Source organism: Ovis canadensis, chromosome 10, assembly GCF_042477335.2.
Source record: "Ovis canadensis isolate MfBH-ARS-UI-01 breed Bighorn chromosome 10, ARS-UI_OviCan_v2, whole genome shotgun sequence".
Classification (NCBI taxonomy): Eukaryota; Metazoa; Chordata; class Mammalia; order Artiodactyla; family Bovidae; genus Ovis; species Ovis canadensis.
In genome coordinates this window covers 84,932,352-84,951,836 of record NC_091254.1, presented here as the reverse complement: position 1 = coordinate 84,951,836, position 19,485 = coordinate 84,932,352, and the positions used below count along the sequence as shown (strand labels likewise).

The 19,485-nt window shown below is 38.1% G+C and overlaps 1 protein-coding gene across 1 annotated transcript in view; it reads right to left on the bottom strand.

The window, feature by feature from the left end:
* Positions 1-19,485, bottom strand: part of LOC138446670 (ATP-binding cassette sub-family C member 4-like) — a 161,567-nt gene that overhangs the window by 32,330 nt on the left and 109,752 nt on the right. Inside the window, exon 25 of the mRNA XM_069601899.1 lies at positions 13,109-13,267. Coding sequence (XP_069458000.1) covers positions 13,109-13,267 — 159 coding nt within the window. The remainder of the gene's footprint in view (positions 1-13,108; positions 13,268-19,485) is intronic.

The following is a 19,485-nucleotide window of genomic DNA, read 5'->3' as shown; positions in this document are numbered from 1 at the left end:
TACCCAGGTCCTTGCTGCTATCCCATCTTCCCCAATTCTGATCTGCTCATGCAGGGTCAGCAGGATGGTGCGACGAGCCTGGGAGAGAGGTAGACAGAGGATCCCAGAAGCTCGCTGCTGTTCCAAGGATCACAGGGAGCAGGCAGCCAGGGAACATGATCCAAGTTCATTATCCAAGTGGCTCACACGAGTGGGGCACTCAAAGAAACAGCACTGGGCTCCCCTTCTGCGGAGTCTGCTCTCAGCTTCCCTAAATTAGGGTGTTGAGACACAAGCATCACTGCTTCCTACTCATTTAGGGGGAAGAGAGATTTAAGTTTTCTGCACTTAGACAACTTAACTTCATGTAACCAAACCAACAGACTTTCTTCACCTCTGAGCCAGTAAGACATTGTAAAGACAAAGAGCTCTAGCTTGGGGAGGGGTACGAGTTTGAGTATGTTTTCCTGACACTTATTAGCCCAAGACACATAAACAAATAAACCCATTTCAAAACTGATACAGTCCAAATGAGGGACAGGACAATAGGAGTAGTATCTTCTGGCTTTGCTCCATACTTATTCACTTTTGTTATGGTTTGGGGGATCCTTTTGAGGATTTTTTAACATAAAATGTTATGTTAAAAAAAATCAGGAAAATATCTGACAAGAACATAATTTAGTTTAACATTTATTGAAAAAAATAAACTTGGAGTCAGACAATTCTCAGTTCTGATTTTACTGCTCATTAGTTATTAGACTCAGGGTAAATTATTAATCTTCCCAAGACTTACTGCAAACCTGGGTTAGCCTTGCAGGGCTGCTCTGAGAATCTGGAATAACAGGGAAGCTCCTGCTGTGATGATAGCATGGACCAGAAGCCCCCAGCAGGGGGACAGTGAGGGACAGTGTTTGTCAAAATGCAGGTACAAAGAATGGATCAGGAAGTCAATTTTGTGCCTCGTGACCATCATTTTGTCATTTATATGAACTAGAATAGAACTTGCATCACAGAAAATATCAGAGCACAGAGCAAGAGTAATGTGAAATTTTTGTTCCTTTGTGTATATTTGTGTATGCACATGGAGGCACATGAATCACGATACAAATCAATTGTACATGGACCACACTCAACAGCCACTTGAAGGCACAAGCAGAGTAATTTGCTGCACAGGCTCTGGAGTTGGGAATCTCTTTAATTTTGAATCCTGTTAGTATATTTTGGAAATTAATACCTTGTTTGTTGCAACATTTGCAAATATTTTCTTCCTTTCCAGAGGCTGTCTTTTCAGTTTTATTTATGGTTTACTTTTTGCTTCAAATTCTTTTAACTAGGTCCCCTTTATTTTTGCTTTTGTTTCCATGACTTTAGGGGACAGATCCAAGAACATATTGCTGTGATTTATATAAAAGAGTATTCTATGTTTTCCTCTAGGATCTTGTCTTACAAATCTTTAGGTCTTTATAATTTATTTTGACTTTCTTTTTGTCTATGTTATTAGAGAAAGTTCTAATTTCATTCTTTTACATATAGTTGCCCAGATTTTCCAGTACTATTTATTGAAGAGACTGTCTTTTGTCCATTACATATTCTTACCTCTTTTGTCTTAGATTAACTGACCATAAGTGCATGGGTTTATATCTGGGGTTTTTAACCTGTTCCATTAATCTGTGTGCCCGGTTTCTGTGACAGGAATATACTTTTCATTATTGTGCATCTGTAGTACAGTTGGAAATCAGATCCTCCAGCTGTGTTCTTCTTTCTCAAGATGGTTTTGGCTATTTGAAGTCTTTTCTGTTGCCATATACATTTTTTTTAATTGTCTTTTGTTCTAGTTCTGTGAAAAAATGCCATTGGTAATTTGATAGGGATTGCACTGAATCTGTAAATTGCACTGTATAGTTTTGCCATTTTTAACAATATTGATCCTTTCGATTTAAGAACACAGTATATCTTTTCATCTGTTTGTATTGTCTTCAATTTCTTTCATCAGCATCTTATAGATTAAGGGTCTTTTGCCTTCTTAAGTAGGTTTATTCCTAGTTATTCCTAGCATTGTTGTTGTTTCCCCGCCCCCCACTTTTGACATGATGACCAATGAGGTTGATTCCCTAATTTCTCTTTCTGATACTTTGTTTTAGTCTATATAAATGCAACAGATTTTTGTATATACAACAGCTTCTACAGCTCAATATCAAAGATAGAAACAATCCAATCAAAAAATGGACCAAAGATCTTAAGAGACATTTCTTCAAAGAAAAACACAGGTGGCCAAAAGGCATATGAAAGATACTCGACATCACTAATTATTAGAAAAATGCAGATCAAAACTACAATGAGGTACGACTTCACACTGGTCAGAATGGCCATCATGAAAAAGTCTGCAAATAACAAATGCTGGCAAGGGTGTGGAGAAAGGGTAGCTTCCTACACTGTTGGTGGGAATGTAAACTGGTGCAGCTACTATGGAAAACAATGCAGAGGTTCCTTAAAAAGCAGAAAAAGAGTTCCCATGGGATCCAACAACTCTAATCCTCAGCATATATCCAGAAAAGATAAAAACCCTTATTAAAAAAGATATATGCACCTGAGTGTTCACATCAGAACTGCTTAACAGCCAAGATATCTCCATGGACAGATGAATGGATGAAGAAGATGTGGGGCATACACACACATGCACACACAATGGAATATTATCAGCCATATAAATGAACCAAATAATGCCACTTGCAGCAATAAGGAAGGACCCAGAGATTGTCAGGCTAAGTGAAATAAGTCAGACAGAGAAAGACAAATATCATATGAGATTGCTTATATATGGAATCTTAAAAAAATGATAGAAATTAACTTATTTACAACCCAGAAATAGACTCACAGACATAGAAAACAAATAATGGCTACCAAAAGAAAAGATATAGAGAGGGATAAATTAGAAATCTGGTAATAATAGATACACACTGCTGCTGCTGCTGCTGCTAAGTCGCTTCAGTCGTGTCCGACTCTGTGCGACCCCAGAGACGGCAGCCCACCAGGCTCCCCCGTCCCTGGGATTCTCCAGGCAAGAACACTGGAGTGGGTTGCCATTTCCTTCTCCAATGCGTGAAAGTGAAAAGTAAAACTGAAGTCGCTCAGTCGTGACTGACTCTTCGCGACCCCATGGACTGCAGCCTACCAGGCTCCTCCGCCCATGGGATTTGCCAGGCAAGAGTACTGGAGTGGGGTGCCATTGCCTTCTCACTATATACAAAATAGATAAAAAGGATCTATTGATAGAACAGGGAACTATTTGTAATATCTTGCAATAACCTATGATAAAAGTATCTGAAAAATATATATATTTGTATATACATGCATATATATAATTGTATATAAATATATATAGTATATAAATATATATAGTATATAAATATATATATTATATAAATATATACAATTATATATATTTTATATACAGTTATATATATAAATATATATAACTGAATCTCTTGGCTGTACTACTGAAACACTGTGAATCAACTGTGCTTCAATTTAAAAAAATAAACAGACACACACAAAATAAATCCTAACTCTGTCCCTTACTTAATAGGTGGGATAAACTCCCAGTGCCTCAACTTTTAAATCTGTAAGGATAACAAAAGAATTGTGAGGATTAAGCAGGAAGTGAGAGGATAAATGGCTAAGACATGTTAATGATTCCACAAACGTTAGGATTTATCAATACTCATGTCACTTGCCAGGGATTATAAGACGCACTAGAGGAACAGACATGAGAAATATAGGCTCTGTTCTCAAGGAAAGGAAGAAAAGAGTTGACAGTGTGAGGCGGACTAAGAAGGCCAGAGGTCTTGGGGTATAAGCAAGTAAATAAGAAAGTGCCAGTGTGTACAAGGTGGTGATCAGGAGAGAAGCTGGTGGGAGGGGAGCCAGAAATCAAAGCACAAAAAAATGCTAGTCTGTCTTCTTGCTCTTGGTGGAAAACATCAGATACATTTCTCTGTTACAGTTTTCCCCAAAATTCCTACTGTGTTTTTTGTTTCTTTGTTTACTATTTATATTTATAAAAACAATTTAGTTTATATTGTAACAATAAATATAAAGAAAATAACCAAGGACTATAAACATATAAGCAGAAATTAAAGAGTAAAGTCACTCCAGAAGGTGCTACTCTTTTTACTTAAGCAAAAATAATACCCAAAGGTCTGTGCCCTGATCCTTAAGAATTAGTTCTTATTGACTGAACTTTCCTAAGCACTAGACATAGGCACAAACATTTTCACACCCAGTTACATCTTCACAGCAAATCTGTGTGACAATGATTCCCAGACCTGATTTAAGGATGCAGCCAGGTGACAGCGTCAAGGTCCCACAGTCATATGAGGCAGAGCAGGAGTAAAACTATGGGTCACATTGACACTCGGTCTACACTTTTAAAAATTCTACCCCTGTCTGCCTTCTGAATGGTTTCCTGGCATCATTTACATATTACAAGTTCTCTCTAGATTTTCTCCCTTTGATCAACCAACATTGCACCTTGGAGAAAAAGGCATATAACGTGGAATTTACATGGATACAATTTCAGCTCAGTTACTCAGTCATGTCTGACTCTTCATGACCCCATGAACTGTAGCACGCCAGGCCTCACTGCCCATCACCAACTCCTGGAGTTTACCCAAACTCATCTCCGTTGAGTCAGTGATGCTATCCAACCATCTCATCCTCTGTTGTCCCCTTCTCCTGCTCTCAATCTTTCCCAGCATCAGGGTCTTTTCAAATGAGTCAGCTCTTCACATCAAGTGGCCAAAGTACTGGAGTTTTGGCTTCAGCATCAGTCTTCCATGGGACACTCAGGACTGATCTCCTTTAGAATGGACTGGTTGGATCTCTATGCAGTTCAAGAGACTCTCAAGAGTCCTCCCCAACACCACAGTTCAAAAGATTCAATTCTTCTGCACTCAACTTTCCTTATAGTCCAACTCTCACATCCATACATGACTACGGGAAAAACCATAGCCTTGACAAGACAGACCTTCATTGGTAAAGTAATGTCTCTGCTTTCTAAAATGCTGTCTAGGTTGGTCATAACTTTCCTTCCAAGGAGTAAGCATCTTTTAATTTCATGGCTGCAATCACCACCTGCAGTGATTTTGGAGCTCCCCAAAATAAAATCTGTCACTGTTTCCACTGTTTCCCCATCTATTTCACACGAAGTGATGGGACCAGTTGCCATGATTTTAGTTTTCTGAATGTTGAGCTTTAAGTCAACTTTTTCACACTCCTCTTTCACTTTCATGACGAGGCTCTTTAGTTCTTTTCACTTTCTGCCATAAGTGTGGTGTCATCTGCATATCTGAGATTATTGATATTTCTTGATCAAGATTTCTTGGCAATCTTGATTTCAGTTTCTGCTTCATCGACCCAGGTTTTCTAATGATGTACTCTGCATACAAGTTAAATAAGCAGGGTGACAATATACAGCCTTGATGTACTCCTTTTCCTATTTGGAACCAGTCATTTATCCCATGTCCAGTTCTAACTGGTGCTTCCTGACCTGCATTCAGGTTTCTCAAGAGGCAGGTCAAGTGGTCTGGTATTCCCATCTCTTTCAGAATTTTCCACAGTTTATTGTGATCCACACAGTCAAAGGTTTTGGCATAGTCAATAAAGCAGAAATAGATGTTTTTTGGAAGCTTCTTGCTTTTCCAATGATCCAGCGGATGTTGGCAATTTGATCTCTGGTTTCTCTGCCTTTTCTAAATCCAGCTTGATCATCTTGAAGTTCAGTGTTCATGTACTTTTGAAGCCTGGTTTGGAGAATTTTGAGCATTACTTTACTAGCGTGTGAGATGAGTGCAATTGTGTGGTAGTCTGAACATTCCTTTCTTTGGGATAGGAATGAAAATTGACATTTTCCAGTCCTGTGCCCACTGCTGAGTTGTCCAAATTTGCTGGCATATTGAGTGCAGCACTTTCACAGCATCATCTTTTAGAATTTGAAATAGCTCAACTGGAATTCCATCACCTCCACTAGCTTTGTTTGTAGTGATACTTCCTAAGGCAGACTTGACTTCACATTTCAGGATGTCTGGCTCTAGGTGAGTAATCACACCATCATGATTATCTGGGTCATAAGGATCTTTTTTGTACAGTTCTTTTGTGTATTCTTGCCACCTCTTCTTAATATCTTCCACTTCTGTTAGGTCTACACCATTTCTGTCCTTTATTGAGCCCATCTTTGCATGAAATGTTCCCTTGGTATCTCTAATTTTCTTGAATAGATCTCTAGTCTTTCCCATTCTATTGTTTTCCTCTATTTATTTGCACTGATCACTGAGGGAGGCTTTCTTATCTCTACTTGCTGTTCTTTGGAACTCTGCATTCAAATGGGTAGATCTTTCCTTTTCTCTTTTGCTTTTTACTTCTCTTCTTTTCACAGTTATTTGTAAGGCCTTCTCAGACAGCCATTTTGCATTTTTGCATTTCTTTTTCTTAGGAATGGTCTTGATCCCTATCTCCTGTACAAAGTCAAGGACCTCTGTCCATAGTTCATCAGGCACTGTGTCTATCAGATCTAGTCCCTTAAATCTATTTCTCACTTCCACTGTATAATCGTAAGGGATTTGATTTACATCATACCTGAATAATGTAGTGGTTTACCCTACTGTCTTCAATTTAAGTCTGAATTTGGCAATAAGGAGTTCATGATCTGAGCCATAGTCAGCTCCTGGTCTTGTTTTTGCTGACTGTATAGAGCTTCTCCATCTTTGGCTGCAAAGAATATGATCAATCTGATTTCAGTGTTGGCCATCTGGTGACGTCCATGTGTAGAGTCTTCTCTTGTGTTGTTGGAAGAAGGTATTTGCTGTAATCAGTGTGTTCTCTTGGCACAACTCTATTAGCCTTTGCCCTGCTTCATTCTGTACTCCAAGGCCAAATTTGCCTGTTACTCCAGGTGTTTCTTGACTTCCTACTTTTGCATTCCAGACCCCAATAACATCTTTTTTGGATGTTAGTTCTAAAAAGTCTTGTAGGTCTTGTTAGAACTGTTCAACTTCAGCTTCTTCAGCATTAATGGTCAGGGCATAGACTTGGATTGCTGTGATATTGAATGGTCTGCCTTGGACATGAACAGAGATCATTCTGTCGTTTTTGAGATTGCATCCAAGTACTGCATTTCAGACTCTTTTGTTGACTATGATGGCTACTCCATTTCTTTTAAGGGATTCTTGCTCACAGTAGTAGATATACTGGTCATCTTAGTCAAATTCACCCATTCCAGTCCATCTTAGTTCACTGATTCCTAGAATGTCAATATTCACTCTTGTCATCTCCTGTTTGACCACTTCCAATTTGCCTTGATCCATGGACCTAACATTCCAGGTTCCTATGCAATATTGCTCTTTACAGCATCAGACCTTGCTTCTATTACCAGTCACATCCACAACTGGGTGTTGTTTTTGCTTTGGCTCCATCTCTTCAATCTTTCTGGAGTTAGTTCTCCACTGATCTTCAGTAGCATACTGGGCACCTACCGACTTGGGGAGTTCATCTTTCAGTGTCCTATCTTTTTGCCTTTCCATACCATTGATAGGGTTCCCAAGGCAAGAATCATGGATACAAAGCTTAGGACTATTTTGTAAACATGCTGTCTGGAATGTACATATAGAGCATACTCAAAGGAAGGGTGGAAACCAACAGGACAGAACCAAAACATGTTGAGGCAAAGGTTTGCTTGGTCTTTGTTCGGATGTGCTTCCAAACATTATTAGCAGAGCCAAGAATAATCTAATGATATTTACTTATAGTGTTATTTTATGTACACAAGCATACAACTTTTTTTCCTGTTGAGAAGCATTAAAAATAATGTAGGGCATGTTTTTAAAGCCTTGTATCCAAGGACTTTACACACATGCCCTTTTTTTCTGTTAACTGATCATCTCACTTGACCACTTCAGAGAGGAATACCATCAAAACATAAAACTTGGCAATCTAAGCTCACTTATTTTCTACTGTAACCACAAGTCATAAATCTAATAGCCAGAAGAAAAATTTCTAATATAAATTTATTTTTAAAATTTATTTTAATTGGAGGCTAATTACTTTACCATATTGTATTAGTTCTGCCACACATCAACATGAATCCACCAAGGGCATACACGTGTTCCCCATCCTGAACCCTGCTGGGGACTGAATGTGGTAAAAATTTCTTCCCATTTTTCTTGAATGAACACCTTCGAATAATATTGTTTTAATTGTAGTAAAATACACATAAAATTTACTAGCTTAACCACCTTTAAGTGCACAGTTCACTGGTATTAATTACATTCACACTGTTGTACAACCATCACCACCTTCCAGCCACAGATCTCGTTTCATCTTGCAGAACTGAAAATCTGTACCCATTAACAACTCCCCTTTCTCAGCAGCTTCTGGCACCCACCATTCTACATCCTGTATCCATGAATTCAGTACTCTAGGTACCTCCCATTAGTAGAGTCATACAGTATTTGTCCTTTGTGACTGGCTTATTCCACTTAGTTTAATTTCCTCAAGGTTCATCTGTGTTATAGCATGTGTCAGAATGTTCTTCTTTTTGTAAGGGCATATAATATTCAACTCTATGTATATACGCTACACTTTATTGATTCATCTGTCAGTGGACTCTTGGGTGCCTCCACCTTTTTGCTGTTGAGAATAATGCTGTTATAACATGCATGTAGAGGTATCTCTTCAAGACCTTTCTTCCAATTCTTTTGGCTTTATACTCTAAAGTAGGATTTCTAGGTCATATGACAATTCATCTTTAACTTTTCTGAGCAAACACCAACTTGATTTCCATAGTGGCTGTACTATTTGACATTCCTACAAGCAATGAATAAGGTTTCTAATTTCTCTACATCTTTGCCAACACTTGTCATTCTCTTTCTATCTCTCTTTTCTTTCAGAGCAGACATCTTAAAGGCTGTGAGGTGGCATTTCACTACAGTCTGAAAAGAATATCTTGATTTCAAAAGTACTTAAGAGTAATTCCAGGTATTTTAGAGGTCACGGGTAGGTAGCAACAGCTGCACCCAAGCCCACATTCTCCTTCCCTTTGGGTGCCATGTTCTATATGCTTCCTAATAAACAGGCATTTCAGGGCACATTACACCCACATTCCAGGAAGCACAATTACCTGGCTCATTTTGTCTCATCTCCTTTCTGTTTTTCATCTCAAGAGGGTATTTTTTCTGAGCTTCCTTTGATGAGCAGATGATTATCAAGTATATTAAAAAATTCAAATCCTTTTTTTTAACCATTTATCATTTATTTATTATTTTATTATTATTATTTTTTTTTTACTTTACAATATTGTATTGGTTTTGCCATACATCAACATGAATTCACCACGGGTGTATACGTGTTCCCCATCCTGAACCCCCCTCCCACTTCCTTCCCCGTACCATCCCTCTGGGTCATCCCAGTGCACCAGCCCCAAGTATCCTGTATCCTGCATCGAACCTGGACTGGCGATTCGTTTCTTATGTGATATTATACATGTTTCAACGCCATTCTCCCAAATCATCCCACCCTCTCCCTCTCTACTAATGCATATATATGGAATTTAGAAAGACGATAATGATAATACTTTTTTTTTTTTTAAATCAGTGAGTCTGTCAAAACAGAGTGCAGGATGGAAGATGAGGACACAGGATCTAGGATGACTTTGGCTATATACCTGAAGGATAGTATTTTCCCAGTAAATATTCACCAAATTATGTTGAGTGAATTAACCACAAGGAATGACAGACATGTCTACTGTGCATATAATCCAGTCTCCAAAACACTCCCTGAAAATTATACTTCTTTAAGACACAAAAGAAAAGAAAACAGAATCAGAGTCCAGGAAAAGACTGGCCAATGGCCAATTCCAAGCTCCACCATCACAGCAGTCACATCTGGGGGTATGTGAAGCACTTCACAGTTAGTCACCTCAGCTCAAGGGATTGGTACTGTTAGTTACCTTGTAAGACAGAGAAAACTTTTCTGGAATTGAGCTGCATAAGTTGCTTGTATAATTTTGAGATTACTTGTTTGTCAGTTGCTTCATTTGCTATTATTTTCTCCCATTCAGAAGGCTGTCTTTTCACCTTACTTATAGTTTCCTTTGTTGTGCAGAAGCTTTTAATTAGATCCCATTTGTTTATTTTTGCTTTTATTTGCAGTATTCTGGGAGTGGATCATAGAGGATCCTGCTGTGATTTATGTCAGAGAGTGTTTTACCTATGTTCTCCTTTAGGAGTTTTATAGTTTCTGGTCTTACGTTTAGATCTTTAATCCATTTTGAGTTTATTTTTGTGTATGGTGTTAGAAAGTGACCTAGTTTCATTCTTTTACAAGTGGTTGACCAGTTTTCCCAGCACCACTTGTTAAAGAGACTGTCTTTACTCCATTGTATATTCTTGCCTCCTTTGTCGAAGATAAGGTGTCCATAGGTGTGTGGATTTATCTCTGGGCTTTCTATTTTGTTCCATTCATCTATATTTCTGTCTTTGTGCCAGTACCATACTGTCTTGATGACTGTGGCTTTGTAGTAGAGCCTGAAGTCGGGCAAGTTGATTCCTCCAGTTCCATTCTTCTTTCTCAAGATTGCTTTGGCTATTCGAGTTTTTTTGTATTTCCATACAAATTGTGAAATTATTTGTTCTAGCTCTGTGAAAAATATGGCTGGTAGCTTGATAGGGATTGCATTGAATCTGTAGATTGCTTTGGGTAGTATACTCATTTTCACTATATTGATTCTTCCGATCCATGAACATGGTATATTTCTCCATCTATTAGTGTCCTCTTTGATTTCTTTCACCAGTGTTTTATAGTTTTCTATATATAGGTCTTTAGCTTCTTTAGGTAGATATATTCCTAAGTATTTTATTCTTTTCATTGCAATGGTAAACGGACTTTTTTCCTTAATTTCTTTTTCTACTTTCTCATTATTAGTGTACAGGAATGCAAGGGATTTCTGTGTGTTGATTTTATATCCTGCAACTTTACTATATTCATTGATTAGCTCTAGTAGTTTTCTGGTGGAGTCTTTAGGGTTTTCTATGTAGAGGATCATGTCATCTGCAAACAGTGAGAGTTTTACTTCTTCTTTTCCAATTTGGATTCCTTTTATTTCTTTTTCTGCTCTGATTGCTGTGGCCAAAACTTCCAGAACTATGTCGAATAGTAGTGGTGAAAGTGGGCACCCTTGTCTTGTTCCTGACTAGGGGAAATGCTTTCAACCCAATCAGAAAATGGGCCAAAGAACTAAATAGACATTTCTCCAAAGAAGACAATACGGATGGCTAACAAACACATGAAAAGATGCTCAACATCACTCATTATCAGAGAAATGCAAATCAAGACCACAATGAGGTACCACTTCACACCAGTCAGAATGGCTATGATCCAAAAGTCTACAAGCAACAAATGCTAGAGAGGGTGTGGAGAAAAGGGAACCCTCCTACACTGTTGGTGGGAATGCAAACTAGTATAGCCACTATGGAGAACAGTGTGGAGATTCCTGAAAAAATTGCAAATAGAACTGCCTTGTGACCCAGCAATCCCACCGCTGGGCATACACACAGAGGAAACCAGAATTGAAAGAGACACGTGTACCCCAATGTTCATCACAGCACTATTTATAATAGCCAGGACATGGAAACAACCTAGATGTCCATCAGCAGATGAATGGATAAGAAAGCTGTGGTACATATACACAAAGGAGTATTACTCAGCCATTAAAAAGAATACATTTGAATCAGTTCTAATGAGATGGATGAAACTGGAGCCGATTATACAGAGTGAAGTAAGCCAGAAAGAAAAACACCAATACAGTATACTAACACATATATATGGAATTTAGAAAGATGGTAATGATAACCCTGTATGCGAGACAGCAAAAGAGACATAGATTTATAGAACGGACTTTTGGACTCTGTGGGAGAGGGAGAGGGTGGGATGATTTGGGAGAATGCCATTGAAACATGTATACTATCATGTAAGAAACGAATCACCAGTCTATGTTCAATACTGGATACAGGATGCTTGGGGCTGGTGCACGGGGATGATCTAGAGAGATGATATGGGGAGGGGAATTCAGGATTGGGAACTCATGTACACCCGTGGCGGATTCATGACAATGTATGGCAAAACCAATACAGTATTGTAAAGTAAAATAAAATTTAAATGACCCAGAGGGATGTTGTGGGGACAGAGGTGGGAGGGGGGTTCATGTTTGGGATTGCATGTACACCCATGGTGGATTCATGTTAATGTATGGCAAAACCAATACAGTATTGTAAAGTAAAATAAAGCAAAAATAAAAGTTAAAAAAAAAAAAAACAGAGAAAACTGAGGTACATAGAGACAGATTTCTCAGTTACCTGCTCTACCTCACTATTCTATACTGCCTCCCTGGTGAAAATTATTTATTAATGGATGAAATGTCAAAGTCTCCCCAGCATCTATATACCCTGTAATTCTCAAAGCTCAACAGTTTCACAGAAAGTCTTCCAAGCAGATTATCACCTTTGAAAATATGTCCTCATTTCCCACAGCAAAACTCTATCTGTAAAACACTTAAAAGTCATGTTTCCCTATAGGAACCTCTCCAGCGCTAGACAAACCATTTATCCTTTTATTCTCAGAATTATGTGGTTATCAGTGGATAAAATTGTGGCAACTGAGGAAGACTGAGTCCAGAAATCTATCTCAGTAAGTTGTCTGACGCAGGATATAGCATGCTTGGGGCTGTTGCATGGGGATGACCCAGAGAGATGTTATGGGGAGGGAGGTGGGAGGGGGTTTCATGTTTGGGAACGCATGTAAGAATTAAAGATTTTAAAATTTAAAAAATAAAAAACGAATAGAAAAATAAATAAAAATAAATAAATAAATAAATCACAGGCACACAGAACTAATGAATGAACAAAGAAAACATGGTATCCAATGAAAATATCTATGGAAAATACCTGATGCTAAAAATATGCTCTATTGGGAAAATAAGGATCAACCCTTTCATGTAACTTGAAAATAAAAATCAAATTAAAAGCAATTAAACTTATATACCTTATTAAAAGAACATGTGAGAATGCTCTGATATGCATACCTGAGGTGCAACTGACATTTTCTTCCTTAAATCATGAAGTCCAATGTTGGTTGTCCAGATCCCATCAATCCAAATGTCAGGTTCTTCAGGTTCTGACAATCTAAAAAGAGCAGCGATGAGGGAACTTTTTCCAGCTCCTGTTCTTCCCACAATGCCACGCTGTAAAGAGACCCAGAGCAATTAAACCCTGCTTGTTGAAGACGAATTTTCAAAGTTTTATTATATATAAAGTGTAGTCTATAGTTTCTCAAGCATGGTCTTGGTGACATTTGGGTCCAGATAATTCATTGTTGTGGGATCTGGGTACTATCTTGCATATTGTAAGATGTTTGATAGTAGCAATGAACTCTACCCACTAGATAACAGATGCAACCCCCAAATTGTGGCACCAAAAATGGCAGATATTTACAAGTGTCCCTCCTTGAGACCACCATCAACCCAAGCATATGTAATATAAATGTGAGTGATTTTTATGCCTTCTTACAGTTTTATTTATGTAGTTTTATTCAGATTTCCCTGAAAGTGAAAGTGAAATCACTCGTCGTGCCCAACTCTTTCTGACCCCATGGACTGTAAACCTACTAGGCTCCTCCATGGGATTTTCTGGGCAAGAGAACTGGAGTGGGTTGACATTTCCTTCTCCAGAGGATCTTCCCGACCCTGGAATTGAGCCCAGGTCTCCTGCATTGTAGGCAGAAGCTTTACCATCTGAGCGACCAGAGAAGTCAGATTTCCTGAAGGAATGCTTAATATGCTAAAAATTGTTTGTTTTCTGTGATTATCACATAGTATCCATTATGCAGTAGGTTAAAAGGGGGAGACATGTACTGTGTGTGGTGTGTGTATTTACATGTGTATGTATGTGTGTAATTAACATTCATAAATAAAGCAAGAAGATAACTTAAAAAAAAAAATCTGCTGGCATCGAAAAAACAGCAGTCTCCTAAGTGGTGCATATGGGGAGGGAGGTGGGAGGGGGGTTCATGTCTGGGAACGCATGTACACCCGTGGTGGATTCATGTCAATGTATGGCAAAACCAATACAGTATTGTAAAGTAAAATAAAGTAAAAATAAAAATTAAAAAAAAAAGAAGTCAGTTTTTAAATTAGGTTTATTCCTACTGCCTGGGTAATCTGACCTTGAGAATTACATGGGTAACTTTACAGAGATGTCAACAAGTCATAAGTGCTATATACAAACAAGTACTCACTTTCTCAGGGATCTTTTAAGAGGACTTATTCTTTGGTACAAAAAATGACATCTCTTCTTGATATCAAATATCTTAATTACATTCTATCTTAAAACAAATTAAAATATAAAATAGACAAATGCACATAATGAGATTAAAAACAGCACAAAGAAAATTTATTATTTACATGAGACCTTTCATCAGAGCAGCACAAAAGGTAGTTTATTTAAAAATTAATACCTACAATTGAATTTTGGAAAAATAAAAAAAAAAAGACATGTCAGTCTATTTATTAATACCAAAGCAGAGAGAAATTAAATGACTAACAATAAAGTTAAAGAATCTATACAGTGCAGGTTAAATGCTGGTAAGGAATAAAACTTCATTCAAATATGTATGTAGAAACTGGCCTTTTTTATCAATGAGTTTGAAAGTACAAGAAAGTATTAGTCACTCAGTCTTGTCCAGCTCTTTGCGACCCCATGGAATGTAGCCTGCCAGGCTCCTCTGTCCATGGAATTCTCAAGGCAAGTATAGTACAGAGGGTTGCCATTTCCTACTCCAGGAGATCTTCCTGACCCAGGGATGGAACAGTCTGAGCCACCAGGGAAGCCCAACTCCAAATTCCCTGAAGTAAGCTTCCCAAGTGATGATTTCATCTCTATTTAGAATCTGGAATTGATGACAGTGTAAGACATGCTTTTGATCACTTGTAAATCAGTAAAATTTTAAAACACATAGCTTTAAATGGAACAACTAAATCTTTCTGAGCAATATAACCAGAATTCTTGGAAATTTTCATATTTTCTGATTTGAATCTCTAAAGTTTTGCATCTTAGTCTGTTAAATCAATCATGGCATTTCAAAGCAGAATTTACCTTTAAAGAGATTAAACATAAGAAAAAGTGGGTTTAGCTAATTTTATTATCTTACAAAGATAATACAATGTCTATAAGATAATTTGTTGTTGTTGTTTAGTCACTCAGTCACATCCAACTCTTTGTGACCCCATGGACTACAGCACGCCAGGCCTCCCTGTCCTTCATCATCTCCCTGAGCTTGCTCAAACTCATGTCCATTGAGTCGGTGATGCCATCCAACCATCTCATCCTCTGCCATCCTCTTCTCCTCCTGCCTTCAATCTTTCCCATCAGGGTCTTTCCCAGTGAACTGGCTCTTCTCATCAGGTAACCAAAGTATTGGAGCTTCAGCTTCAGCATAAGTTTTCCAATGAATATTCAGGATTGATTTCCTTTAGGATTTACTGGTTTGATCTCCTTGCTGTTCAAGGGACTCTGAAAAGTCTTCTTCAACACCACAGTTCAAAAGCATCAATTCTTCAGCACTCAGCCTTCCTTATGTTCCAACACTCACATCCATACACGACTACTGCAAAAACCATAGCTTTCATTACATGGACTTTTGTCGGCAAAGTAATACCTCTGCTTTTTAATACACCATCTAGGTTTGTCATAGATTTTTCTTCCAAAGAGCAAGTGTCTTTTAATTTCATGGCTGCAGTCACCGACCACAGGGATTCTGGATACCAAGAAAATAAAGTCTGTCACTGTTTCCATTGTTTCCCCATCTATTTGCCACAAAGTGATAGGATTGGATGCCATGATTGTCGTTTATTGAATGTTGAATTTTAAGCCAGCTTTTTCACTCTCCTCTTTCACTTTCACTCTTTAATTCTTTTTTGCTTTCTGACATAAGGTTGGTGTTATCTGCATAACTGAGTTTATTGATATTTCTCACGGCAGTCTTGACTCCAGCTTGAGTTTCATCCAGCCCAGCATTTCACATGATGTACTTTGCATATAAGTTGAATAAGCAGAATAACAATATACCGCCTTGACACACTCTTTTCCCAATATTTTTTTGTTTTATTTTATTTTTTAAATTTTATTTTTATTTTACTTTACAATACTGTATTGGTTTTGCCATACATTGACATGAATCTGCCATGGGTGTATACGAGTTCCCGATCCTGGACCCTCCTCCCACCTCATATCATCTCTCTGGATCATCCCCGGGCCCATTGCAATGAAAAGAATAAAAACTTAGGAATATATCTACCTAAAGAAACTAAAGAGGGAGAGGGTGGGATGATTTGGGAGAATGGGAATTCTAACATGTATACTATCATGTAAGAATTGAATCGCCAGTCCATGTCTGACGTAGGGTGCAGCATGCTTGGGGCTGGTGCATGGGGATGACCCAGAGAGATGTTGTGGGGAGGGAGGTGGGAGGGGGTGTCATGTTTGGGAACGCATGTAAGAATTAAAGATTTTAAAATTTAAAAAAAAAATTCATCTGTAAAATAAATAAATAAATAAATAAATAAAATTTAAAAAAAAAAGAAACTAAAGACCTATATATCAAAAACTATAAAACACTGATGAAAGAAATCAAAGAGGACACTAATAGATGAAGAAATATACCATCTTCTTGGATCAGAAGAATCAATATAGTGAAAATGAGTATACTACCCAAAGCAATCTACAGATTCAATGCAATCCCTATCAAGCTACCAGCCATATTTTTCACAGAGCTAGAACAAATAATTTCACAATTTGTATGGAAATACAAAAAAACTCGAATAGCCAAAGCAATCTTGAGAAAGAAGAATGGAACTGGAGGAATCAACTTGCCCGACTTCAGGCTCTACTACAAAGCCACAGTCATCAAGACAGTATGGTACTGGCACAAAGACAGAAATATAGATCAATGAAACAAAATAGAAAGCCCAGAGATAAATCCACACACCTATGGACACCTTATCTTCGACAAAGGAGGCAAGAATATACAATGGAGTAAAGACAGTCTCTTTAACAAGTGGTACTGGGAAAACTGGTCAACCACTTGTAAAAGAATGAAACTAGATCACTTTCCCAATTTTTAACCAGTCTTTTGTTCCATGTCCAGTACTAACTCTTGTTTCTTGACCTGAATACAGGTTTCTCAGGACATTTTGTACCTTATTTTAAACCCTAATCTGTATAATATAGATGGGCCATTCTGTGCCCACAGACAGATTGTAGTGTGTATATATGTGGCTCATGTGTGTATACAGGCAGAACTCGAAGATATTTTGGATTTGGTTTCAGACAACCTCAATCATGTGAAAATCACAAAATAAGTTATACGAATTTTTTTTTCTCTGTTCAAATAAATTTATGTTTATACTATATTGTAGTCTACTAAGTGTATAACAGCATTATATATTAAAATGATGTGCAACCTTAATTTTCAATACTTTATTGCTAAAAGAATGCTAACCATCACCTGAGCCTTTAACATTAAAATACACTGATCACAGATCAGAATACTGTGAGAATTACAAAAATGTGACACAGAGACATGAAGTTAGCAAATGCTGTAGGAAAAATTGTGCCAATATACTTGCTTGACACAGTGTTGCCATAAATGTACAATTTGTTTTTAAAAATGTGTTATCTGTGAGGCACAATAAAACAGGTGTGCCTATATTTCTGGGTGTTCTCATACACAAATCATCACATATCAGGACACAAGTGAGAACTGTATCTGTGAGAATGTGTATATGTTCCCATGTTATCAGCTCCACTGAAACTGATCCATTTTGCAAACAGGAACATTTGTAGACTTTGGATAAATGGACTGAGATATGTAGGAGCACCGAGGACTGCTCATAACCACAGGTCTGTGAACTCTATACTCCAGTGAGGAGAATAAAAGAAAAATAGAAACAAAAAAAAAAACAAAAAACAAAAAAAATGGGGGGACCTCCCTGGCAGTCCAGTGCTTAAGATTCTGTACTCCCTCTGTTCAGTTCAGTGGCTCAGTCGTGTCCGACTCTTTGCCACCCCATGAATTGCAGCACACCAGGCCTCCCTGTCCATCACCAACTCCTGGAGTTCACTCAGACTCGCGCCCATCAAGTCAGTGATGCCATCCAGCCATCTCATCCTCTGTCATCCCCTTTTCCTCCTGCCCTCAATCCCTCCCAGCATCAGAGTCTTTTCCAATGAGTCAACTCTTCGCATGAGGTGGTCAAAGTACTAGAGTTTCAGCTTTAGCATCATTCCTTCCAAAGAAATCCAAGGGCTGATCTCCTTCAGAATGGACTGGTTGGATCTCCTTGCAGTCCAAGGGACTCTCAAGAGTCATCTCCAACACCACATTTCAAAAGCATCAATTCTTCAGTGCTCAACTTTCTTCACAGTCCACCTCTCACATCCATACATGACTACTGGAAAAACCATAGCCTTGACTAGATGGACCTTAGTCAGCAAAGTAATGTCTCTGCTTTTGAATATGCTATCTAGGTTGGTCGTAACTTTTCTTCTAAGGAGTAAGCATCTTTTAATTTCATGGCTGCAGTCACCATCTGCAGTGATTTTGGAGCCCAAAAAAATAAAGTCTGAAACTGTTTCCACTGTTTCTCCATCTATTTCCCATGGAGTGATGGGACCGGATGCCATGATCTTCGTTTTCTGAATGTTGAGCTTAAACCAACTTTTTCACTCTCTTTTACTTTCATCAAGAGGCTTTTTAGTTCCTCTTCACTTTCTGCCATAAAGGTAGTGTCATCTGCATATCTGAGGTTATTGATATTTCTCCTGGCAATCTTGATTCCAGTTTGTGTTTCTTCCAGTCCAGCGTTTCTCATGATGTACTCTGCATACAAGTTAAATAAGCAGGGTGACAATATACAGCCTTGACATACTCCTTTTCCTATTTGGAACCAGTCTGTTGCTCCATGTCCAGTTCTAACTGCTGCTTCCTGGCCTGCATACAGATTTCTCAAGAGGCAGGTTAGGTGGTCTGGTATTCCCATCTCTTTCAGAATTTTCCACAGTTTATTGTGATCCACAGTCAAAGGCTTTGGCATAGTCAATAAATCAGAAATAGATGTTTTTCTGGAACACTCTTGCTTTTTCCATGATCCAGTGGATGTTGGCAATTTGATCTCTGGTTCCTCTGCCTTTTCTAAAACCAGCTTGAACATCAGGAATTTCACAGCTCATGTATTGCTGAAGCCTGGCTTGGAGAATTTTGAGCATTACTTTACTAGCATGCGAGATGAGTGCAATTGTGTGGTAGTTTGAGCATTCTTTGGCATTGCCTTTCTTTGAGATTGGAATGAAAACTGACATTTTCCAGTCCTGTGGCCACTGCTGAGTTTTCCAAATTTGCTGGCAT